This window comes from Myotis brandtii, unplaced genomic scaffold (assembly GCF_000412655.1).
Source record: "Myotis brandtii unplaced genomic scaffold, ASM41265v1 scaffold332, whole genome shotgun sequence".
In the NCBI taxonomy this organism is placed as follows: Eukaryota; Metazoa; Chordata; class Mammalia; order Chiroptera; family Vespertilionidae; genus Myotis; species Myotis brandtii.
Genome location: NW_005362797.1, coordinates 2182170 through 2207614, shown reverse-complemented (window position 1 = coordinate 2207614; position 25445 = coordinate 2182170). Strand labels below are relative to the sequence as shown.

The window sequence follows — 25445 nt, the reverse complement described above, 5'->3', positions numbered from 1 at the left end:
TCTAATGGAGCAGCCACTTTATTTACCCCCATAGACATGTACGCACCGGCCGCTGCCCTTGTCACACTGGCTGGCATCAGGAGGACAGGCCGGAGGGCAGAGCCGTAGCCCTGTGAGGGGCTGTGCGCTTCTGGTTGGCTTGTCCTTGAGCTCACTCGGGGGCTGTCAGAGCTGAGGGCGGGTGTCCCAGACGCCAAGGTGTTCCAGGTAGGACACCTGCACAGGCCTCACTCCCCCCTTGGTGGTGGTGATGTGTCCCCTTCAAGGCCCCATGATATGAGTGACTCAGGTCCCTGTGTAGCAGTGGGTGTGAAGGACTGTCGACCTGCAGCAGTTTACACTCAGGGCGGGGGACTGCCTGGCTCTGGGCCCTGTGTGTTCCCGACGGGCCCCTGCCAGGCTCTTGTGGTGAGGGGAAGGGGGGGGGGGGGGGTAAATGTCCCCACTAGAGTTGCACTGTCCACGAGGCCTCGGAAAGGCAGGAACCCAGAAAAGATCCCCTGCTCTGTCCCCACAGCCGAAGTCTACATTGGCATTGGGAAGCCTGCAGAAGCCACAGCCTGTACCCAGGAAGCTGCCAACCTCTTCCCCATGTCCCACAACGTCCTGTACATGCGAGGCCAGGTGGCCGAGCTCCGAGGAAACATCGACGAAGCCCGGCGGTGGTACGAAGAGGCCTTATCCATCAGCCCCACCCACGTGAAGAGCATGCAGCGACTGGTGAGTCTGACAGCCGGCGGGACCCCTCTTCGGTGGGGCTCCCCTTGGAAGCGGCAGGGAGCTCGTGACCCTCAGACCCTCCTGTGGTCCCAGAGGCCGGAGGCGGTTCGCCCACCAGGCCAACACGATGTGCAAAGCCAGCGGCTCTGCTCCTCCTGAGGGTGGGGTGACTGGAGCCCTAGGAGCTGGTGGTGCATGGCTGCAGCAGCCTGCCCGGTGCAGCGGGCAGAGTGTGAGGCAGGGTTCCCTGGCCACCGGTCCCAGCCACCCTGTGGCTCGGGTTTAATAAAGACAGTCCCATGGTTCTGGGCGCTGTCATTGTCGTCTGGGTCTCACCTTGGGGGTGCCCGCCCCCCAGGAGAGACTTCATCACAAATGTCAGAGCACTTCACACACTGGTGCCTCTTACCTTGTGGGACCCCGAGACTCCAGCTTGTCTCCAAGGTCAATGCCTAGTAGGGGCGCCCCTGTCAGAGGACCCAGAGGACCAAGTAAGTCGCTCCAGGTCCACAGTCCTCTCTTGGTCTGCTGGCCAGGCTGGGGCTCTGGCTTCTATTTCATTGTTAGCACAGGGCCTGTGTGACTCAGTGAGCCCAGGAAAGGAAGCCTTGTGATGAAGCGGGGTGCCCTCTGCACCGTCAGTGGAGTCCAGGGCCCGCGGTCAGCGGTGTGTGATCTGTGAGGGCGAGCACTTGCTGGCCCTTTAACTTCGGGAAAAGCTCATAAGTTCTCTGCACCTTCCTTTCTGTGAAATGGAAACATTCAACTAGATAGGCTGTGAGTTTCTACCAGGTGTTAAGAGGACATGGTTAGGATGTTGTCTGAAGGAGCCCAAAGCCTTCATTCTCCTGCTGAGCAGTAGTGACTGGTTCTCAGCAGAGAAAGCCCAGCACCCAGCCCTGGGCACCGGGAGGGGGGGCCTCCGAGTCAGGCTCGAGCCCAGCCCCAGCCCTGAGACCTCCGGCTGTTGCCTGACCTCCAGGGGCCTCGGTGTTCCTGTGACTTGGGCTGTGACTTACCCAGTCATCTGGGAGACCTGAATGAAACGATTTACTTAACAAGCCTGGCAGAGTTCCTGGCACCTAGTAGGTGCTTATTAAATAGAAAACTGACAACAGCCATTTTCAGTTTTAAAAATAAATCAGTATAGTAATTACAGCTACTTAATTTTTTCGACTTCCCTTTATCAACATTTCGTAGCTCAGGACAGCTTTATAATTTTACATACTATCCCAACACTAGTTTGATTAGAAATGGCTTTTCATTTTTGTCTCACTATGGCAAGAGGCATTCGCAAGAGCTTCTGAGATCTGCGAGCTTTCTCTAGCATTGCAGGAAGGGCATAATCGAGGTGTGTACCCAGCCTTTTTATTAACAGGAGGCAGCGTGCTTCTACCTCAGGGCGTATGAATTATTCAGAGAAGTATTTCTTGTCCATCCCCAAGAGGAACACATGAGACAAAAGATCAAATAGGAAAATCGCACCAGGGAGGTTTGGGTTTCACCTTTGGAGCTTGTCAGGACACCTGAGCTCCCTGGCGAATGCCAGGCGCTTCCCTCTGTGAAAGGAGCCGCCACAGTGGGCCCAGCACCCAGGGCTGGGGAGCCCCGGGGTAGAGGCCCCGCCTGGCCTCCTCTGGCCGGGGGACTGGGCTGCTGGGGAGGTCTCCCCAGGAAAAAATAACAACAATGAACGCTTGAGACTGTTCTCAGGGCATCGGATCTATTTAAAAACTCTCCAGGCTGGAGGCAGGCCAAGGAGTTTAGATACTCGTGGTCCGAAACCACCCAGGGACTGTGATCTGTGGGACTCCCAACAGGTGGCCTGGAGGGTCCCTTCTTGGTGACCCTGTGAACGATGCATGCTGGGCTGTGTACTCCCAGCCCATCCCATGGAGGGGCAGCCCCTAGAACTCTAGGCCTCCGGCCGGGCAGCATCCCAGCCCTCCCTCTCCTCCTCCCTCCCTGAGCTTTGCACGGAGGAAGGGAGAAAAGTGGCCTTGCTTACACTCTGGAGGCCACACTGGCCTGGGCGGCATCCCAGGTCTGTCTCTCTCTAGCGTTGGGACCTTAGGAAGTTACTCACCCTCTTTGTGCCCCAGTTGCCTCAGCTGTATAATGGGGGTAATGTTAGCACCAGAGGAACTGAAAATCTCTACCCGAGTCACCAAAGACCCTGCCTGACCCTCTTGGAAACCAGACTGGCCCGTCGGCCCCTAAGTGCAGAGGAGGGCCCGGCAACGAGCTCACAGCTGTCTTTCTACTAGGTCGAGGCCAGGGAAGAGCCAGGCTCTCAACTGAAGTGGCGAGGGAGGCGGGAACAGAGTCTGGGCACGTGCCTGGCACTCGGAGAGGGGTGTGCACATGAGAGGTGGGCCAGGAATGTCTGCCCAGGCTGGGTCAGGGCGGGACTTAAAAGGTGAGACTAGAAGGAGCTTGAAGAACGCGAGCACTGGAGACCATCCGGGAACCAACCAAGGAGGTTCCAGGGGAAGGAACCAATTGTGGTCCATGGACAAACCCAGAGGAGGGGAGGTGGTCAGAGTGCTCACAGGGGAGGAGAGGAGCAGGAGGGCCCGTGGGGGGCGCTGTTTGGAAGGAAGGAAGCCTGTGTCTGTTACAGGTGGAGACCAGGTGGCTGAGGTGATGCGGAGAGCAGTGAGCAGTCAGGAGCTCCTGCCTGTTCCATAAAGAACAATTATTCGTTAACTTGGGGGTTGGGGGGTGAGTGGCACATGTGCCAGATCGCCCGACCCAGCTCGGAGGAGGGGTGTGATTTAAGCAGAAATGCAAACACATTAATATTGTTAAAAAGCAATAATGACATGGAGGCAGATGGTATTCATTAAACTTAATAGAAGGTCAGGCTTGACAAGAGAAATATGAATTAAACCTCAATGAAAATTGACAGTTTTCTAACAGTTTTAGCCTTCATATGTGTTTAAATCCACATAGAGAGAGAGGGGAGAAGAAAATTAATGTGCTTATTGTTAATAATGAGTTGGCACAAGACAAGAGCGGCAAGAGCTGAGTGTGGGCAGATAGAAGGGCGTGCTGAGCTAGGGGAGAAGGATTGCGTAGCTGTGTTGACAAGGGAAGCATTCATAAGCTGATAGGACTTTTTTTCCAGAAAATCTAAGGGCATATTTTCATATCATTTTTGCATGTGGATAAATGTACATACGTTCGCATGCTATGCCTAAAAGCCTTTTGCTCCCAGTAGCCAAAATGAATTCATGAAAGAGAGCAAGCTTTTCCCCACTAGTTTTTCATGACCTGGAGGAGGAGAGAGGAGGGGAGGGAAATGGGACGGAGGGTGGGGGAGGGACAACTGAAGGCAGAGGAACCGCATCCCTGGGCAACGCTGCCCAGGCCAAGGACAGACACCGAGACTCAGGATGGCCAAGGACAAGTTACCAGAACAGGGACAGGCTCCGCAAACAGGGACATCTGCTTGTCCTCTGAGAACGTCAGCCTGGGCTTTGGAGGGCAGAGTGTGAGACGTGGGGGTGAGAAAGGAACCGGCGTTTTCAGGGGAGAGATGAGTGTGGAAGGGAGCCAGGAAGGCTGAGGGGAGGGGTCGCTGAGGCTGCACCGAGGAGTGCTGCTGAGAAACAGTGTGTCCTGGAAACAGGAGCAGGCGCTCCACCTCCCTCGCCCAGGTGACAGGTGTGCAACAGAAGCAGATGGTGGGGCCATCAGGGCTTGGCAGCGTGGACAGCTGTGGAGAGGGAGGCAGACAGGCCTGAGGCAGGTTTTAGAGGACTGGGCCTAGGGAAGCCTGGGAAGGGGGCAGCAGGGAGCCAGGGCACCTCCCCACACACACACACCCCTCCCCCGGGGGTCCCAGGAGCAGTGGGTAAGGAAGCGCACTAATGTGTCAGCCTGAGGGGGGCCTGCAGCTAAGGCCAGCCTGGTGCAGCAGGCACAGGGCATTTCAGAGCTGACGGGAGGGAGGGAAGTGAAGGTTAAGGAGCCATCCCCTAGATGTCGAAGTTCCCAAGGCAAGGGGGCCAGGGAAGGGCAGGGAGCACCATGCATGGAAGGGTCGCTCCAAGACGGGACGTGGTAAGTCCCAGCCCGCTGGTGGAGCTCCCTGAAGAAAGGGGACGATGATTGGGAGGAGAGATGTTGGAGGTGATGGGTGAGCCCCAGGCCACCCGCCCAGGAGCATGGCTGAGGCCCACCTGCCCCAGCTGAGGCCACAGAGTGCGGGGTGGAGAAGGGAGACCACGGGGAGGTGGCTCAGTGTTGAGTCACTCTAAGGGGCCAACTCATCACAGAATAAGCTTTCTGTTTGGGGCACGCTGGGTCCAAAAGTGCTAGCGTGTCCTCTGTGCATGGACGATAACACGAAAAACCCCAGTTCAGTCAGGATGGCTTCGACTACAGGCTTCCCCAGGCCGTCTTTGAGGGTTTTCTCCATAATCTTGGGTTTCTGAAGCATTAGAAACCTGACCTCAGTGTAAAAACATTAGAAGTGGTGTTGGGCTGTGTTCCCAGGAAGCACATCGGTAGCAGAGGCTGACAGAGAGAACATTGCCTGTCTGAAAAGTGCATTCATTGACGATCTGCTCGAAGGCACATGCGCTGTGCAGGGGGCGGGTGCAGGGTGCAATCCATCGGATCGTCACTATGCTCTAAGTCAGCGGTTCTCAACCTGTGGGTCTTGACCCCTTTGGCGGTCGAATGACCCTTTCACAGGGTCGCCTAAGACCATCCTGCAGGCAGGGAGCACCATGCATGGGAGGGTTGCTCCAAGACGGGACGTGGTAAGTCCCAGCCCGCTGGTGGAGCTCCCTGAAGAAAGGGGACGATGATTGGGAGGAGAGATGTTGGAGGTGATGGCTGAGGCCCACCTGCCCCAGCTGAGGCCGCAGGGTGCGGGGTGGAGAAGGGAGACCACGGGGAGGTGGCTCAGTGTTGAGTCACTCTAAGGGGCCAACTCATCACAGGATAAGCTTTCTGTTTGGGGCACGCTGGGTCCAAAAGTGCTAGCGTGTCCTCTGTGCATGGACGATAACACGAAAAACCCCAGTTCAGTCAGGATGGCTTCGACTACAGGCTTCCCCAGGCTGTCTTTGAGAGTTTTCTCCACAATCTTGGGTTTCTGAAGCATTAGAAACCTGACCTCAGTGTAAAAACATTAGAAGTGGTGTTGGGCTGTGTTCCCAGGAAGCACATCGGTAGCAGAGGCTGACAGAGAGAACATTGCCTGTCTGAAAAGTGCATTCATTGACGATCTGCTCGAAGGCACATGCGCTGTGCAGGGGGCGGGTGCAGGGGGCGGGTGCAGGGTGCAATCTATCGGATCGTCACTATGCTCTAAGTCAGCGGTTCTCAACCTGTGGGTCGAGACCCCTTTGGCGGTCGAACAACCCTTTCACAGGGGTCGCCTAAGACCATCCTGCATATCAGATATTTACATTACGATTCATAACCGTAGCAACATTACGGTTATGAAGTAGCAACGAAAATAATTTTATGGTTGGGTCACAACATGAGGAACTGTATTTAAAGGGCCAGAAGGCTGAGAGCCACTGCTCTAAGTTGTTTAACATCTCCAGCGTTTGATCCTGCCGCGGTCATCACAGCAGCACTGCTCTGAGAGAAGGCTGAGCCTCTGTAATCTGCCTACAGGCTCACGGGCTTGTTTCCGGGGAAGAGCCATGTGCATGCCGAGCCAGATGCAGGCAGAGGGTTTGATGGAGGGAAGGGGGCAGCATGCACTGCTAAATTATGAAACTTGGGTGTTTTTCTCTCTCCCCATCTTTTAAAGTGTCCATCTGTTTAATGAGGTTTGGGCAAGATCGCTTGTCTCATATTTTGTTAGCTAGCAGCATGTTTTCCAACTTGTGCCTCTGTTGGAGGAGAGACGCAGCCTGAAGTTGATGAAATTCTCAGGGTTACTCCAGAGACCAGTGTCTGTGTGTCTGTCTGATGTATCCATCAGTCTAGCCAGGGGGACCCGGGGCCGTGGGCAGCCCAGGGCACAGACAGGGCAGGGTTACACATCTATCCCTGGGAGGAGCCAGTCTTGAAGAGGGACTCTGGGTCCCTTCTGTTCCTCTGGACAAGACCCAGGCACAATTAAGCTAATGAAATAGAACGGAGATGCCCTTCCCGTGCGGATGCTGATCTTCAGAAGTGGATCTCTTTCATCCCAGGTATCCGTTTTCTTTCCGAGGGAGCCTGGAAAGAGTGATTGGCAGGAAAAACGTCACCGTAGTCTAGTGAGGAGGCTCTTTCATCCAGTAATTGCACTTTATTTTCTTTCAGGATGAAAGGTGCTTTTAAAATTGAGAACAATTCTTTTCTTTGAAGAAAGACTCATGAAATATTTAGGGGCCCACCCTTCCTGTGCATGTGTGTGTGTTGATAGTACGCCTTGGGAAGCGGACAGGCCTTACTTTCTCTAACACCTTTCCTCACCATGATTGGGATTCGGACTAACGGTGCAAAGCAAACAGGAGGGCCGCCTTCTACTGGATGTCTAGGCTTTCTTCTTCCCTCCACCTCTCCCTTCTGACCGCCCACACTGTGCTTTAGCTCCTTTGATAGCTTGCGGCCTTTTTAAGAATTATTAATGGTTGGCATGAGCATACCTTCAACCTCTTATAGAGAAATGTAAAGCCTCGTACATCATTTTCTGGTATGTTGGTTCTCACTGTCTGAGGTGAAATGGAGAATTTGGAGTCAGAAAAGCGCTGCAGCCGGAATGGTAGGACAGCACAGAGGTCAGGAGCGTGGCACCGGAGCCAGCCGGCCTGGCTCACGTCCCGGCTTGTCACTTACTGACTGTGTGGCCCGAAATGAGTTCCTTTTTTAAAAAATGTTATTTTTAAATATATTTTTATTGATTTCAAAGAGGAAGGGGGAGAGAGAGATAAAAACATTAATGATGAGAATCACTGATCGGCTGTCTCCTGCATGCCCCTCACTGGGGATGGAGCGTGCTACCCGGGCATGTGCCCTGACTGGGAATCGAACCGTGACCTCCTAGTTCATAGGTGGACGCTCAACCACTGAGCCACGCTCCAGCTGGGCTGGAAAGGAGTTCCTTAATCTTTCTGTCTCCGCTGTGAACTGGGGAGAATAACAGTGCCCTCCCGGTGGTGGTATCGTTCAGGGTAAATGAGCTCATACGGGCTGCATGGCACTCCGTAAGCCTGTGAACACTCCTGCCATTCCCTCACTAGTCACGAGCAGGACTGCCATCTCCATCACGAGGCCACACCTGCATCTTTGTGACAGTGAGTGAGACATCTCCTCTCGAAGAGCTGGCCATGGATGTGGCTTTCCTTCTGGTCTAGTGTGACCAAATTTTAGCAAGTGGAGGAGCTAAAATAAGAATACACTGTATATGATTCAGAGCAGGTGGTTGGCCAAGAGCATGGTACTTTTGCTTTAAAGTATTACTGTTTCTGTCGAGCCTGTATCCCAGGGTATTAAGGTTGAAAGGAATTGGTGGAGGCCCCAGGAGGCATGACTTGTCCGGTAGAGACAAAAGCATCTGTCCTGGCTGGGCTCGGGCTGGTGTGGCCGGCGGGGGTGGGCCTCGGCCTGAAGGGCAGAGGCTGGTCAGGCACCAGAGATGGGCTGGGGGCAGGAAGGGCAGAGCCTGTCCTGGGGCCTGGCTCCAATGTCACCCCCTCTCCACCTGCAGAGGGGCTCAGCCCGCGACTCCTCCCCGCCCCGCCTCTTGAAGCACTTGTTGAACCTCATGGTGTGTGTTCACGACCTGTCTGCCTGCCCCTTGGGGAAGGTGTCAGGCCTGAGACGGCACAGTGGCCTGTGGACACCTCGGGTGGCAGGTGGGCAAGGTGGGTGGGGGAGGGGAAACGGAGACCAGCAGCTACAAGTGAACTCGAACTTGACAGCTGTTTTTATTCCCCTTGACAACGAAGCCCCCCAAGCACTGGATGCTGTTTCCCTGGAGATGTTGAGCCAGTATCCTTGGAATGTGCAGTTTTCGAATTGTCATACGAAGCCCCCCAAGCACTGGATGCTGTTTCCCTGGAGGAGATGTTGAGCCAGGATCCTTGGAATGTGCAGTTTTCGAATCGTCAGGTTAACGGTTTCTCTGTGGGTTTGTTGGCCTGGCCTTGGCACAGTGCCTTCCGACCGCGAGCACAGGAACTGGCGTCGAGGTGGGAATGAAGGCCGCAGCCACAGGGTCACACAGGAGGCTGGTCAGAGCTTGTTAACTGAGCCTCCCAGGGCAGCCGGCTCTCAGAGGTTGCTCCCAGTGGAGGGACACTGAGTGAGGGGGGCTGGGGAAATTTTCTACGGGGAAAACCAGGTAATTGAAAGGTTTTTTATGATGCAAGCTATATCCTTTTGGAGCTGCATGTTTTTAGCTTAAAACACTCTCTGGCTGCTGGGCACGGGAGTCCTCCTTGGAGCAAGGAGAGCGTCACGGGGAATCTGGACCTTCTGCTGTCCGTCCACAGGACTCCGGCCTGGCCGTGGCCCACGTACTCACCACCCCTCCCCAGGAGCCCCCCCCAAACAGCGTCGTGGGTGCAAGGATGTTCTCTGCAGACGTTTTCCGCTTGGTTTTTGGATTCCTCCTCCCACTGCAGCATTATCTCAGCTGGCCGGGGAGAGACGGCCCAGGCCTCCCTGCCTTCCCGGGGCCGAAATCGAAATCGCAGGCCCAGAAGCGACAGGGACCCGGGCGGGAGGGGGATGCAAGCCGTGTCACTGGCTGCTTTGCTGCAGCTTAAGGAGAAATGAATTCTGTTTATTTCTGTTTTCTGCTTGGAGTCTTCTGTGACTAATTACAGGCAGTGCCGTGCAGTGTCTCATTAGTAATGATGATCTAAAATTATTTGAAATCTGACATACTCTATCCAAACCACTTAGTCTCAGAGATTCTGCCCCCCTTTCCAGTACCATTTGACATTTCGCTTCCACTGCCTGCCTGCCTGCCACAGCTAGCGCTCCAGCTTGGGTCAGGTCATCTGATCCCGGGTTTTCACTGATCAGCTCTGGGCCCAGGGAGCTCCGCCCCTTGCGGGGGGATGGGGAGGGAAGGCAGTGGAATTTTCCACTGTCTTTGGGGATTGAAGGGATTGGAGGGCTCCCACTCTGTGTCTTGAAGTCAAGCAGCATCTACTCAGCTTGTCTCCTTTCCCTGTGCTCCCAGCTGGAGTAGTCTTGCTCTCTCCCTGCTGTGTAGCATCCCTTCTCACAGCTGCCCAAGGCCCAGATATGCCCGGATGGCCAGCTCCCACCCTGAATTCTGAGCCCGGCTGGGTGCAGGAGTTTCTAGGTCAGCCTCTGGCACCCCTCCTGTTACCTAGGGGGTAAGGGCTTGCCTAGGAGGAAGGAGTGACAAATGTTCCAGTGACAAATGTACCGGAATCACCAAGTCTCAAGCCCTGGGGCTCTGGGAAGGCCATGAGGAGAGCGAGGCCTGCCCTTTTCCTGCACAGATTCGAGACCCCATGAGCGTGTCTGGGAGGGGTCGGCGCGAATGTGCGTGCTGCTGACTAGAGAGTGTGGTGCAGGTGGCGGAGGCTCCACCCAGGGACGTTTGGCGAGAGCACTGCCCAGGGCAGAGGTGGCCTTGCCCCTCGTGTGTTTCCCAAGGCAACCTCCCGGGGAACGATGAGAACCACAGTCCGAGCCCCACCACCGGCTCTCTGACCTGAGCCCCAGCTTCCAGAGAGTTCCCAGTCCCCAGAGCTCCAGGAAAGCCCTTGAGAGTCCTCGGCTGAACAGCCTCGGCCAGGGTTCCTCCCCGGGGCGACTTCGCCTCTTTCGCTTCCCACCAGGTTCACCCCTGATGCTGACCCTCCCCCTCTTCCAGTCGGATCCCTTCCTTTCTCCCCTGCTTGGTGTTCACGGAACTCCTGTCTCTGAAAATACCTTTGCTGGTGTTGCTTCTATTCAAGCCTTTCAGTACATCAGCTGGCTCCTCACCCGAAGGCTTGGGACGCAGGGAGGACTCTGTGTGTGAGCACCTGCTCTGGCGGGCCCTGTCCCGGTGTCTTCTTTAGCATCGCACTGGGCCGCCATTTGCTCAGCATACGGCCCCTTAGCAGCCGTGGTGAGGATTCAGTGAGCTGTGGGATGGGGCACCTACCTTTGTGCCAGGTACTGGGCTAGATCCTGAGGGGACAGGTACACCGCTCCCCGCCAGTCCTGAACGCCCAGGAGAGACATGGCATGTATGAGTGAGTGTAGAAAAGTCACGGGACTCTGATAGACAGACGTGCAGAATGTGGCGACCTGTTCTCAGGTGGGGAGACCAAAGGGGCGCCACAGAGGGCGGGGCCTGGGGGCCAAGTTTCAGCAGCTTGTAGAGATGTAGACTCCTTCACAGCTGGGGGCAGATGGAGCTTAAATATATCATTTTAAAGCCCAGCTGTTGGAGTAAGCATGGGCCACTTGGGGAGGTCTGCACGAGGGCCAGGTAGCAGACGACAATGAGGCACTATTGCTTTTGTTAGGTGTGATATGGTTGGGTGCTTACACAAGAAAACATCCTTATTTTTTAGAGATTCCTGCTGAAGTATAGGGGTGAAATGCCTATAATTTTCTTTACAATACTAACCCTTGCCCCAAAAGTAGATAAAGCAAATATGAAAGATGTTAACGGTTATTAAATTTAGGTGACAGGTATGTAGATGTTAATTATATTAGCCTTTCTACTTTTCTTCACGTTTGAAATTTTTCAAGATAAGTAACGTGATAAGGTTTGCATTTGGGAGAGACCATTCTAGAGGCGGTGGAAGCTAAGAGACACTAAGATTGGACTCAGCTGATAACACGTGGACAGTCCCAGGTGGGAGACGCTGAGAATGTGGACTCCGTGCTCAGGGCTGATGGGGGAGCCGCAGGTCCCAGGCTGACTCAGGACACCTGGTGCTGGCGCCTGGATGGGTGAGATGAGACGGGAGGAGGAACAGCTGTGGGAAGAAGGAGGCAGCAAGTCAGGGTGGCCATGTCGAGATGGGGTGACCCGGGTCCGTTCAGGAAGAGAGGCCCCTTGGTGTGGCTTGGTGGGTCAGGAGGTCGGACACTCTGGGGCTCAGCCATGGTTGGGGGGCAGTGACCTGTAGGTGGTAGTTGGAGCTGTGGGAGGGCATGAGGCTGCCTGGATGTGAATCACAGAGGAAGACAGAGAGGGGGGCCCAGGACAGGACCCAGGAGCACCAACAACTGAGGAGCAGGAGGGACATTTACTAATGAGGAAACAGTCCCCAACTATAGCTGGGACTTGGACCTGGGATTCTTGCAGGAGGAACACACACACACACACACAGCTGGGATCTGGCCTTGCCTAGGGGTCAGTCTTGATTAAATCCGTAATCGAAATGCTGGCTGATGTCCTTCCAAATGAAGCAGAAACGGGGGGCCCGCCCCCCACAGGGGAGCCTAGCGGATGTGATGCTCCTGCGTCTTGCTTCATAAATAAAGGGTGGAAGCGTGTCTTCTGCGGAAAACAACCTCTCCCCTGCAGGCACCCCTGTCCCCACAGGTTCTCTCATCCCCCGTGTCGGGCCACAGGCCTCCAGACAGAGGCATGGGGCTGGGACCAAAGCACACGCAAGCGCTCCCCGCAGGGACCTCCCGGAACCAACTAGAAGCAAAATCTGCTTCCTCCTAAGACAACATGCGTTTTCCGGCCTTTCAAAGTCAGGCAGGCCAGCCAGTTATAATTGGCTCTCTAATTGGAACTCCCACAAGCTGTTAACTTCTTTACCTGCTGCTGGCGTCTTACGCAAAGGTGACAAACTGCCTCTGCCTTTGGAATGACTTTAAAAAGCCGCTATGGCCTTGTCTCCCTTGCTGACAGCAGCCCCCTCCAGCCACCCCACCACCCCGGGCACCCACACCCACCAGTGAGTAGGACATGGGACACAGCTGGTTCATGAGAAAAGTGCTGCAGGGAAATCCAGCTCAGAAGGCTGTGTCGCTGGATGATCTCTTGGAGACTGAATGGGAGAAGACCAGGCCCCCAGCCTCTGTCCCAGACGACGGAGGTGTTTCAGGGGTGCCTTAGCTTCCCCAAGTCGAGTTGTTGGGTGACAAAAGGAGATGTGTCTCTTTTCTCCCTTTCTGTGTTTTCTCCCTGGAGAAAACAGTACTTTTGTGCTGACCGCCCTCCGTCATCAGGATAGCGGTGTGCTTCGGCCGACAGGACGGGCGTGCGTTAGGGTGCCACCTGCATGTCTCTGTGGTCTCTCTGGTGTCCCGGGGCCTCCTCAGCTCCTGCCGCTGAGATAGATGCAGGCAGTGCTGGCCTGAGCCCACGAGCCCCTCTGCTCATCTCTCCCCAGCTCCACCTGCAATGACATTACGGCCAGCTTGAAATCAGCTCTGGTGGGAGTATTTATACCACGGAAATTGGCAAACACTACCATCAAGGCTGTTGTTTTTCTTTCCGACAGCCAGTTTGCTGGCACACCACTGGCCTCCGGCCCAGATGGTTTAACAGGGGGAGGGGAGGCAAAGGAGATGGCGGGGGGAGGGTGTCAGTGGACACAGAGAAGAACACAGTGTCCCTGACGTGGGACATTTGGGGTGGAGGGTGCTTGTGGACAGGTACTCCGGAGCTCACCTTGCTACTCCAGGTAGAGACAGACAGCTGAGTGGAGGCCCGGAGAGAAAGAACAAGACTCAGAACTGTCCGGGCAGGTGGACGAGAGGGGCATGTGTGTGGTTGGGACACATTTTGGAGCAAAAAAGACCCATGTTTACATTCTACCCCTCCCGTCCGTTGTTGATTTGCATGCCCTTGGCCATGGTGTCATGCAGAAAGGAGCTCTGCACCCTCACAGGGCTGTCGTGAGGGGGAATGAGTTCTGAGCCGCTGCCCAGCCCATAAGCAGCTGTTAGTCTTCTGTGCCTTTCACGCTCCCAAGGCAGGCGGCTGTGAGAGTTTGGGTGCAGTGCGGGGTTCCCCCTGGTCTGGCCCTCCCTGTTCTTCAGGAGGAGGAAAGGGTCACTTCTCAGCAAAGCATCCCAGTCAGAGAGCAGGGGGTGCCCAGGCGGGTTGCAGGGAGGCTGGGGCCCAAACCCCTCAGCCCCCGGGCAGACAGCGCCTTCAGGCAGGTTACTGCTGGCTGCAGCCGCCCCTCTGTGCACCCCAGCGAGCCGGGCAGCGTTGTCTTTCCTAAGCCCACACAGTGTGCGCGTCACGTGGCCTAACCACCAGGAGCAATATTCGTGGCAGCTTTAATTTCCTCTCCAATTTCCTCCGTCTCCCTCCGAGTGGTGTTCAGCCCCTCGGGGTCCATTGTGGATCCCTGCACAGGCGCTGGGCTTGGGGCGGGCTCCGTGCTCCTGTGAGCCCGGCAGGTGGCCGGCACACATCCGCTTGGCCCAACGCCGCTGTTCAGAGGAGGGACCATCGGTGCGCTGTTCCCACCGGCGCTGACCCGGGATGTGGGAGGAAATGGCTCCAATCTTGACGCTGATTTGTTCCATGTTGAAGTGGCCAAGGACAGGAGATCATCTGTGTAGGAAAGGAAAGGCCAGGCTCCGTGTCTGTTCCATTTCCGCAGCAGCAGTGGTTCCCCATGGCCGCCGCTGCCATCACTGGGGTGGGAGCTGGGGGAGGGGGAGTTTATGACCAGAGCCCCCGTTTCCGAGCAAACGGCCTTGTTGCCTTTCCTCTCTAAATCACAGCTTTCCCTGCTGTCACACCAGGGGTGCCAGGCAGAGCAAGCCCCCCTCACCGCCCCCCACCTTCTTGCCTGATTCCATGTGTGCGTCCTCTTGTTATTAGTGGAAAAATATTTTCCAAGTCTTATCAATTCCAATCCTCCTCCCATCACAAAGTATCTTATCATTCCTGTCTGTTCCTGTTGAAAATGGAAAAATAGATCCCGGCAGAGAGGAGGAAGGTACTCGCCAAAATGACCACATTCCCCGTGGCAGGTAGTGAATCACCGAATCACCGGCCTTTGTGTTGAGAGAACTGTCCCTCCCCAGCTGCCACGGGCACAGGGCACCCCCAGGGCGGGCCTCCGGGGGGCAGCCCCCAGCAGGGACTGTGGGAGCACTCTGGCTTGCTGCTTGTGTAGCCCCTTCCCCATGAAATCCAGATGGAGCCTGCACCCCCAGGTGGGTTCAGCGGGGGCCGGGGGCGGGGCGCGGTGGCCTAGAAGCCTTGCTAGCTTTCCTGGCTGCGGGGCACACACCATGGAGCCACCCCGACAGCACCCTCTCCACTCCCGCCGGGGGCACAGGTCCACTGCACCCAGAGGTGCAAGTTGGTGCAAAACCATCCCTGTGCCCTCCTCATGGGGACCCTGGGCTGGACGGGAGTGGGCGGCTGCGTGGAGCTGGGCCCTGGCACCCAGGCCACAGTCATCTATTGAGTGCCTACAGTGCACCGGGCGGGCACTTGCCAGGGACTGGGACTGCCGTTCCGTCAGCAGGCATTTCCTCATGTCCACTGGGTCCCGAGGCTGAGAGCAGGCTCTAAGGCGGGCAGTGGGTGGTGGACCTCGGAGCAGGCCTGGGAGGGCGTCCTCCCCGTGTGACCTCTCCGGCCCTGTCCTGCCCAGGGGGGGCCAGGACTTCTCACTGTATTGGAACAGCTGGGACAGGCCTTTGCTTTCAGTTGGTGATAAACGGTCAGACCCAGGTACTGTGACGCCCACCCCATACCCCGTCTGAGGACGGGCTGACACAGAGGCCTGGCGAGGGTCTGTCGGGGTCATTTGAAGGGCGCTCGGGAGTGGGGCCTGGTCCCAGGGCCCTCACACTCTTGGCTTCTCCCGGGAAACCCCCTCTCAGCTCTGTGGTGGTCACGAGGGGAGTGTTTCTGACCATGGAGAACCTCCACTCCCCCACCCCCTGGAGTCCTGTCTCCACCATCCCCCGTGGAGTGTGTGTCTGCCCCACCCGCACCCGCCCCCGGAGGAGCTATGTGGCCACCTGGGCTGCTGCTCTCACCTGTGCAAGCAGGTTCCGGGCCCCAGGGGAAGGCTGAGCCTGCGCTCACAGCTTCCCAGAGGCCCACGCTGCTCAGCTGGGCTCCGCGGGCCTGGGGTGGACGCCGTCCCCTGAGGGTGGGAGGCTGGGCCTCAGCTTGGGAGGGTGATTAGCACCAAACTTTCCACTACGAGGATGGGTGTGGGGAAGCGCCGACTTCCAGGCCGCCCTGTGCTGTCGCCTCTGCCCGACTGGTTGTTGGGGGAGGTGGATAAAAAGAAATGTCAGCCAGGAGATGTATAAATCAGTCAACAGGAGTCTCTTGCCCATCACCAGTGGACAGTGTTAGCACCATAGAAGTCGCGGGCTGGGTGAGGCAGGTCCCAGGGCACCGGGTCAGACTGCGCTTTCTCTCTGCGAAGAGCTGGTGGCTAGTGCTCCTGTCCACGCGGAGCCTCTGAGCTGGTGCCACTGCAGCAACAGAGCTTGCGCTCCAAACGGCCACCTGGGGAGGGGAGGCTGGAGCTTCCTCGGGACTGTTACCAACAGTCTCGGGCTGCGGAGTAAGGAGATGCCCAGCGTCCCCACATCTTTCTGGGACCCCAAGGCTTCCTCCTGCCCCCTCACCCCGCCAGGGCCTCCCGCCCAGCACAGATGCCGACCTGAGAGTCCTCGCTGGGGTCCCCTGAGGTTGCGCGGGACTTGCTGACTTTCCTTCAGCTAGGTCATCACCGTAGAGCTTGGGGGGTGCTCACCTGGTGTTTCTGGGGGCGCTCTTGAGTTCTGATGCCCTGCCTGGGGCTGCAGGGAGCCCTCCGCCCGGGGGCTGGGACCCCATCACCCTGTGGCCTGGTGGGACACCGGGCACTGGATAAAAGTGATTCCCCTGCCAGGGCTGGGCTGGGGCAGGGAGGACTGGGGTGAAAGAGGGAGCGGCTCCCAGCGCCTTCACTCTGTGTTCCCAGGAGGAAGCAGCCCCCCTGAAGTCAGAGGAGCTCAGACATGTCTGTGTTGAGGGGAAGCCATCCTTCCCCTCTTCCTGATCCCGCAGAGTAAAAGGACCCGAGGTTCTAGGTAGCTGGCTTGGAGGTGGGGTGGGGGACTGCCAGGGGCACAGTGTACCCCACCTCTGGCTTGGAGTTTGACCAGTTGCCTAAATGGCCTCGTCTCCAGGGGCTTGTCTTCGATGAGCTCAGCAGGCAGTGCTGCTGGGGGGAGGGGTGCAGGGAGGAAGCTGGGCTGTGGCCCATCCTGCTCTGCAGCGGCATCCACACTGAGGGGACTATGTGTGCCTTACCTTCCGGGCCCCATCAGAGGGGGCCCCGCTCCAGCCTGGGTCTGGAGAGCCCAAGGTCTGGCGCCCCTGGAGTCTGGCAGCCACCACACGGAGCTGGAGGCGCTCTTGAGTTCTGAGTGCCCTGCCTGAGTGCCCCAGAACTTCTCCCTCAAGAAGGGTTATGCCCTGGGCGCCCCGCCGTGAGCCATGGGGTGCAGCGCCGGCTACCCAGCGGAGCCCTCTTGGAATGCAGCTCTAAGGCCCCCAAATGCTCAAGACCCTCTCTAGAGACCCTGGCAGGGCAGCCTGATGGGAGCACAGAGCCCCGAGCTGGCCCAGGACACCTGCGTTCTGACCCTGGCAGGGCAGCCTGATGGGAGCACAGAGCCCCAGGACACCTTCGTTCGGAAGCCCAGCTTGGCCTTCACCTGGCTTGGTACCTGAGCCAGGTGCCTGCCCTCCCAGGTATGGCTGCTGAGAGGTGAGAGCCTGCCCCACAGCCGCCAGGTTAGATCCGGAAGAGGCGTCTCCTCCCGGAAGAATTAGACACCCGGGGCCCGACATCGCACAGGAAGCTCTTACAGGCAGGGGTGGCAGCTCCTCCTCTGTAGCTACGGGGCCCTGAGCTAGTCACCCCGACTCTGCGCCCTAGCCTTCCCATTGGCTTAAAAAGAAGGGGGTGGGGTGGAGCGCCTTGTTACCCTCCTTCCTGCAGGCCTCGCTCTGCTGCCGACACTGGGCCTCCCCATGAGAGGCGGCCCTGCCCGCTCACGGCGTGCCTGGGGCAGGACCCACACCACACCCCCCTGTCCAGGCAGAGGCAGGGAGCCTGGCCGGAGTGACAGCCAGGCCCTGAGCGCCCGTGCGGCACTGTGCTTGGTGCCTGGGTGCAGGAATGAGCACGGGCGCGTAACAGGAGTCTGTGGGCGGAAGGAAACAGGAGGAAGGAAAGAACTAGAACAGCTTTGGTTGTAGCCAAGGGAAGGAGCCCCCTGGAAACCTGGCCCCCGGAGGCTGTCAGCTCACTGTGATCTCGGCGAGTGCTTTCCCGCCCAGGTGCCCATTTCCTGCCTGTTAATAAAGAGGCTGGCCCTTTGGGAGTGTTGGTGTCCTTCTCTGCCACCCCTGGCCGCTCGGTGCCTGCTGCCGAGAGGGGGCAGGTGTGGGTCTCTGCTACTTGGAAGCTGCTGGCAGGCTCGCTGCGGGCCCTTCCCTCAATGTCCCCCGACCCCCACCCCCAGTGACTGTTCTCTAAAAGCCACCACAGCCTGGGAGATTTCGGCACCAGTTTCAAAGAAATTAGGCCAGAGGAAATTTGGGGCCCAGGGGCCTGAGTCTGTGAGGTGGCCTCGAGGCCAGACCGCCCCAGCCTCCCTGCTGGTGGTCACCCCTGGCATCAGATCCTCCCATCCATCCTGGAGGAAAGCAGCTTTAGCAGATTCTGTGAGTCAGATGCTTTAGAGGGAGGGGGGAGGCACGCTTTCCTGGACTTACTGGCTCCTTCGCTGGAACCCACGGCCAGGCCTCCTGCAGGTGCCAGGTTAAGCAGCGGAGCTCCGGGAGGCAGAGGAGCCGGGGCAGGTCTGGATCTGCCATTTCTCTACCATTTCCCTGGAATGAGTGGAGGGGTTGTGTGGGGCTGTTCTGGAAGCTTCTTCAGACCCTGAAGGGCTGTCAGGTAGGAGGGGGAGGGGACTCTGCCCGACCCCAGAAGACTCAGCAAACATCAGAGAGTGGGAATTAGATAAAAGGGCTCCTTAGGACTCCACGTTTTTAACCAACAGTTCAGACTGCCCACTGAAGGTGTGGGCACCTGGGGAAGTGGTGAGCTCCCCGTCACTGGAGGGTGCAAGCAAGAGGAGGAGGCTGCCCGTCGGGGACTGCAGAGGGGCTTGTATGTCACAGAGCGGAGGCCCAGGCCCCCTGCTAACCCCGAGGGTTTCTGCTTGCAGAGCTAGCTGGCCGCTGGCTTAGAAAACTAAGAGGTTTTTGAAAAATTGAGTTTTGTTTCCTTCTGAGTTGAGTTCAATGCTGGAAAGGTCTGGTCCCCAAAAGGCACATTTCTTCAAATAAAACATTTGACCTGGAAAAGGGGCCCCATGAGAGCGCAGCCTCCTGCAGCCGTCAGATACCCTGAGTGAGCAGAGGTGTGGGCCGCTCTCTGGCTGCCTGTGGTCACCCCGGGCAGCGGGGGGGGCGGGGAGGGGGGGCTGGGTCTTTTCCTCCTCCCTCTGGAGTACTCAGCACCCTTCACAGCACACACTGGTGAGGGAGCACCTCCAGAGGTGTCTGCTTAGTGCCAGACTACGGCCTCCTGCCCAGGCCTGCCTCCTGCCCCGCCCTCTGCCCCAGACCCTCTCTCCTTATTGGTTGCTGGGGCCACAGGCTTCTCCCTGGGCACTGCACCCCATGGTGGCCTGAGGTCACGGGCACTTGGTTTAGTTAACTTGCAGAGAAGTGAGGGGAGGGGCCACCCCGGTTTTAGTTCTGACATGTGAGCAGGGGGAGTGGGAGTCGTGGAGGACAGAGGCCACAGGGAGGGCGGGAGAGTCCCTGTCAGTCTCCAGCCCCGTCAGAGATGGAGAAAGGCCAGTCCCCGGAGCCTGCCTCCTCCCAGGGCCTCCGTCAGGAGCTGCTCCCCAATGCGGCTGGCCCTCCGCCAGGAGCCGCTCAGCGCACTTTCCCTCCCTCCTGTGCCCCTCGTGCTCTTCGTCCAGCCCCAGCACAGGCCTCATGAATGTTCGGTCCCCTCACCCCCAGGGCCAGGGGCAGGGTGGGTGGGGCTTGGAGACCAGCAGGTGCCAGCTGCTGAGCACACCGCTTAGATGGGGGCGAGGTGGTCAGGGCTGGCTGCTTGGCCCGTGGGGAAACTGTGTCAAATTGAACAAAATCGCCAAAACAGAAAGACCAGCCCCACTCCAGTCCCCACCCACACTTCAGAGATGCCGAGAGGAAAAGGGACTCGCGCCGACTCCCAGGGGGGTCTTCTCTAGGACGCCCTTGACTCGCCCTTGACTGACCTAGGGAAGGGCTGAGTCGCAGTGTGAACCGGCGCATCAGGAGCTCCGGTGGGCACTGGTGTGGGGCTCAGCCGCCCTGGGCATCAGCAGGGCACCAGGATCTGGCTCTGTGGGCCGCCTGGCCTGGTGAGGCCGGCCCTCCTCGGCGGGCGGAGCTGGCAGGGACTCACATCAGCCCCTGGCAAGCTCTGCGATTTCTAAGCTCTGAACACAAACAGAGGGAGACACAAAACAGAGCCCAGCGTGGGCCGGGCCCCACGGAGTGCTGGCATCCAGGTGGGGGCACCGGGCACTGCCCGCTGCACGTGTCCCCTTCCTTTTCAAGACACGGTTGGAAAGCGGGGCGGGGCTCAGGGCCCCCCTCAGCTGCGCCCACAAATCACTCCTGCTCAGACTGACGGTGCCTGTGGTGCCCACCAGAGGACAGGCGCCCGGGAGCAAGGGCTGGGGGGCTGCACGGGGCTCTGCGTTCCCAGAGCTGCTCCAGGGAGATCCTTTCAAAGCCGCGGCTCCCGTGGTCTCCTCAGAGCGGCACTGGCCGCAGTCTGTGCACATTCTGAGACCACCACTCACTCCCCCCTGCTTCCCTCTGGCCCGCCGCCTCCTCAGGAAGGAAAATGCAGACACCTGGACAGAAACGGCGGTGGAGTGTGCTGGTTTTCCCATGTGAGGCTTACAGTTCCCCTAACGCAGACGCCAGCCAGCCAGCCAACCCACAGCTCCTGGGAGGGCAGGGGCTCCTGTGGGGTCCTCGTTCCCTCCTGGCTTCTGGAAGCCACTCTTGGGGGCCTGGTAGTCTTCCAGAAAGCTCTCCCTGTGCCAGGCCCGTCGCCCTGGCAGGACAAGCAGAGAGCAGCTGGGGTTGAGCACTGTGCTCGGAGTCTGAACCGTGGGGACTGGCCACAGGCCGGGCTTCTCCTCCTGACACCTTCAGGGTCTAGCCCAGCTGTGGGCAAACTACGGCCCGCGAGCCGGATCCGGCCCATTTGAAATGAATAAAACTAAAAAAAAAAAAGACCGTACCCTTTTATGTAATGATGTTTACTTTGAATTTATATTAGTTCACACAAACACTCCATCCATGCTTTTGTTCCGGCCCTCTGGTCCAGTTTAAGAACCCATTGTGGCCCTCGAGTCAAAAAGTTTGCCCACCCCTGGTCTAGCCTCTTGGGTGTTCAGCAGGGCAGGGCCTGGAGCGAGGCTCTTTTCCTCTCTGGCCCCTGTTTCCTCATCGGTAAAGCAGTGTAGGACCAGCCCTGGCTGGTGTTCTCCGTGGTTAGAGCATCATCCTGAGCACTCAAAGGTCGCAGGTTCGATTCCCCGTCAAGGGCACATACCTGGGTTGCAAGTTCAATCCCTGGCTCCGGCCAGGGTGCGTGCCAGGAGGTAACCAATTGATGTGTCCTCTCACATGTCTCTCTCTCTCTCTCTCTCTCTCTCTTTCTTTCTCTCTCTTTCTTCCTCCCTTCCCCACGCCCCCCTTCCCTCTCTAAAAAGCAATGGGAAAAATATCCTCAGGTGAGGATTAACAACAACAAAGAGTGTAGGACCAGCGGGCAGTAGGTGGTTCTGGGTTTTCCTGGGGAGCCATGTCAGATCTGTGGCGAAGGAGCAGCCAGCTTAAGGGGCGGCCATGGCAACCCTTTGGGCTCCTGTGGGAACAGAGCACCTCTCCCTGGGGACTGCCTCCCTGCTGGGCGGCATCAGGCTTGGGGGTGCAGAGACGACCACCCTCCAGGCAGGCGCAGCAAAGCCTCATGGGAGCAGAGAAGGAGGTGAGCCACCTGGATGAATCAGTCCCTACCACCCAGCACAGTTGTGAAGCACTTTTTAACTGGAGACATAGGACACGTTGGTTGTGATCCCGTGCACAGTATGTTAATAGAGCCTGTGGGTCCGTGCCTGTGTCTCCAGGTGGATTGGTATTTTTGAAGGACCTCCTGGCGGCCCTGCCCTAATTCCCACCCCCATCCCTGCCGTGGTGTGATGGCGTCCTTTGCAACCCAGGATGGGGCAGAGGATCTTTAAGGGCTCCTATCCCACCTGACACTGGACTTCCTCCCCTGCCCTGGCCTTGGTGGGCCCCGCAGCCTCTGCGGAACGCAGGCCGGCTCTGCCGCAGCGAGGGCAGCCTGCCCAGAGCAGGGCCTGCGAGGAGTCTGCAGCAGCAGCAGCAGCCAGGCCCGCAAGGAAAGCACAGGGAGGTGTTCATCTCCATCCTGCGGCTGAATGTGTGCTTTCCAGAGCCTCTTGCCTGGGAAAAAGCAGCCCCCAGGGGTGGGGCGGGGGGTTGACCCCCAGCCAGAGCTGAGCCGTGTGGCTTCTTTTTAGCAGTGGCTTGGCTTGGGGAAGGATGCTTTCATGCGCGCGATGCCATTTCCCTGTCTCCTAGACCTAGAGGGCAAGCAGTGGCACAGCACAGGGGGTGTCTAAAACCTCCCAAAAGGGCTTTTGTCCTGCAGCCCCGATGTTGGCCTGAGCCAGGGCTGCCGCAGGAAGCTTGGGGCACTGCAGCCCACAGGCCCGGGCGCCCTCGGCATGTGGCAGCAATTATCACACTCACACAAAGACATGAGTGGGGAAGGTGCTAATTGTCCTCCAACTAGCCAAGTCCATTTTGTCTCGTTTGAAATAACAGGTTTAATTTAATCCCTTATTTCCAATTTGGTGCAGCACTAAGAGCTTAATGTACAAAAGACCTGATTATAATAATTACAGGCTAAGCCTGGGAGGCCGTCTTGTTTGTGTCTGAAGAAAGGGACTAACAAGCCACCTCCTCAGGGGGTCCCCCTTCTCAGGAGGCGGCCCCAGCTGCCTCCTCACCCCCAGCGGCTCCAGGAAGGCTGGGTGGCGACAGGTGGGAGCTTGTTTGCACATCCTCCCCGAGAGGAGAAAGGAAGGCCAGCGCGAGAGTTCGCATCTCAGCTCCGGCGCTTCCCCTGCAGGCGCGTCTCAGGCAGGTCTTAGAGGTGAGCGAGGGTGCCTGCCTGCCCTGGCGCCTGGCACACAGCAGTCGGTCTTAGAGGTGAGCGAGGGTGCCTGCCTGCCCTGGCGTAGCCGGGCGCCTGGCACACAGCAGTCACTTGGCTGCATTAGGATTTTCACTGGGCCCCGAGCTTGGAGAGCAGGACTGCTTCGTGCCCTCCCCTGGGTCCCCAGCACATGGCTGGGACCTGGGCAGGCATTCCGGTGGTTTGGGGATTTTGATACGGGGGAGGGCAGGTGATTGTGGTAATGAAATGTCAGTCATCGGAATCTGTCTCCTACCAGCCTGGAGGGCTGGGAGCGGGCCGTGTGCTCCAGGTAGTGCTGCCTCGGGGCCAGTGGGACCTGGCCCTGGATCCATCGTCAGGGCTCTGGGCAGATGGACTGGAATAGATGGCTCCCTGGTGGGGGGCCCAGGCTGGGACTGGCTAAGGTTGGGAGTGGGAGGGGAGCTGCATCCCCCAGATACTCCTGGGCTCTCTGAAGCAAGGAGTTCATACTGGGAGGAAGTTGGATATAGCTGGTGGGGAGAATCCTGGTAGTTAAATGCCAGCCTCAGGAATTGGGCCTTGGATCTTTGGGGAAGAGGGGAGGCAGGGCCTGTAGAATTGGGGGAAAGTGCCCGGGTTCTAGGACCTAAGAGCACATCCCAGCCGGGGAAGGCCTCTCACACAGCAGAGGGGCTTGGGTGGGGAGGCAGTCCTGACGTCCAGCGCGTCCAGGTCCCAGCCCCTCTGGCCCACCCGCCAGCACCGCTGGCCACCAGCAGTGGCCGGACCCCAGCCGGAGCTTGTTCTGGTTGATTCCTTGTGTGACTGGTTTCTGGGCTGCGCTTGGCTCGCCGGGGCACTGGGGAGGGGCCGAGTTTCATTCGCTTGCCCAGCCCGAGCTGGCAGCCCCTGGCAAGTCTGTGATGTCTCCCGGGCAGCTCCAGCTTTCGGCATTAGTCCCGCTAACCAGATTGCTCGGGAAGCTTCGGGGTCACCGGGAAGCGCAGCCTGTTCCTAGCTCGGCATGTGAGTTCAGGCGGGACATCCAAGCCCACAGGAGCCCTGGAACACGAGACCCACAGGCTCCTGGCTGCCCAGCACTGAGGGTGATGGGCAGACGAGCCCTTCAGCTGGTTCTCTGCCAGCTTGTGGGGGGCACGTAGACTTACCCCTGCCATATACCCTCTGGCACCCCATGGTAAGCTGCACCCAGATCCAGCAGCTGGCCCTGTTCTAAGTAAAATGCCCAGTACAAGGACTGGTGGCCTTGTTGCCACTCCAGCTGGGGAGGTGGGGGGGGTGGGGGTTGCAAGTCATTGCTGCTGAGAATGGTGGCCTCTGTCTCACTCTGGCTGGGCCGAGGCCTTGCTCCTCCTGGGCCCACATCTTCTTGGTCCACTTGGTGGCTAACAGGACCAGGGGAGGGGGGTGCCAAGTCATTGCTGCTGAGAATGGTGGCCTCTGTCTCACTCTGGCTGGGCCAAGGCCCTGCTCCTCCTGGGCCTACATCTTGGTCCACTTGGTGGCTAACAGGACTCCCCGGTCCTTTGGCACCTGTAGCCATCCCAGGCCTCAAAATCACAGCCAGTCTGAGGGTACGAACGGGGGCAAGGAGCCTTCCCAGTCCTTGAGCGAATCTCCTGGCTCCCAACAGGCATCCGGAGCCGGGGCAAATCTGTGCCCTGGAGAGGAGCCACTTCTCAGCCATGAGCGGGACAAGGAGCGGCAGCCAGTGGCTGGAGAAATGAAAGGGAAGAGACAGCAGGGCAGCTGCCCATCTGCTGCTGCTCAGATGTAACTGGGTTAGTGCCTCAGGGGCTCCGGGCTTGTCTCTTAAAGCGGCAGAAGCCAGAAGAGCAGAGGCAGTGGCACGCTGGGGAGAACGGGGCCTTGGGCCTCAGGCAGCCCCGGGCTGGCCAGCAGCTCCGCGCTCATTGGCTCTGTGACCCTGGGCAAGACACTTGGCCTTTCTGCACCTTGTCTCCTTGAATCTAAAGAGGTGGCCATGTGAACACGTGCCCAGCGTGGTGTGACCTCAATTATAGTCTCTACTTGCAGCCAAGTAACCAAAGAGGCCTCTTTCCATCCTGCCAAGTGGCGTGTCCCCCTCACCCCCTTGCCAAGCACACGCCGTGTGTCTCCCTGCCACGTAGAGCGAGCCACTCAGAAAAGGTGGCGTGCATTCGGCACTTGAGATGCCCTGAGAAAGCCATGCCTGGGGGCGGGGGGTGGTGATGGGGCTCCTCTGTCATCTTTTCGCCTGCTGCTGGCTGCCAGCACCCAGAACCCCTCCCGCCCTCGCTTCTCTGCTGGGTAAGTGGGAATGTTCTAGAGGGAGCTCCAGCTGATTACCTCCCCCGGAAGAAAGAGGCAGGAACTCATTAGCCCTCACATCCTGTTGACTGCAACCTGGGCAGGTGGCCTCCGATTCTCCCGCCTGCCCTTCGAGGTTGGGAAGGGAGGGTGTCGTGCTCTCGGCTTTTCTCTAAAGGACCAGAGCGGGGAGAGCACCAACGAGGAGCCGGATGTGCTTGCTCCCTCCCCCCCTCACCCCCC

The 25445-nt window shown here is 58.2% G+C and overlaps 1 protein-coding gene across 3 annotated transcripts in view; it reads left to right on the top strand.

The window, feature by feature from the left end:
* Nucleotides 1-25445, top strand: part of TTC7B (tetratricopeptide repeat domain 7B) — a 185146-nt gene that overhangs the window by 157920 nt on the left and 1781 nt on the right. For all 3 annotated transcript variants that reach the window (XM_014543676.1, XM_005871192.2, XM_014543675.1), the window contains one exon: nucleotides 518-720. In XM_014543676.1, the coding sequence (XP_014399162.1) occupies nucleotides 518-720 (203 nt within the window). The remainder of the gene's footprint in view (nucleotides 1-517; nucleotides 721-25445) is intronic.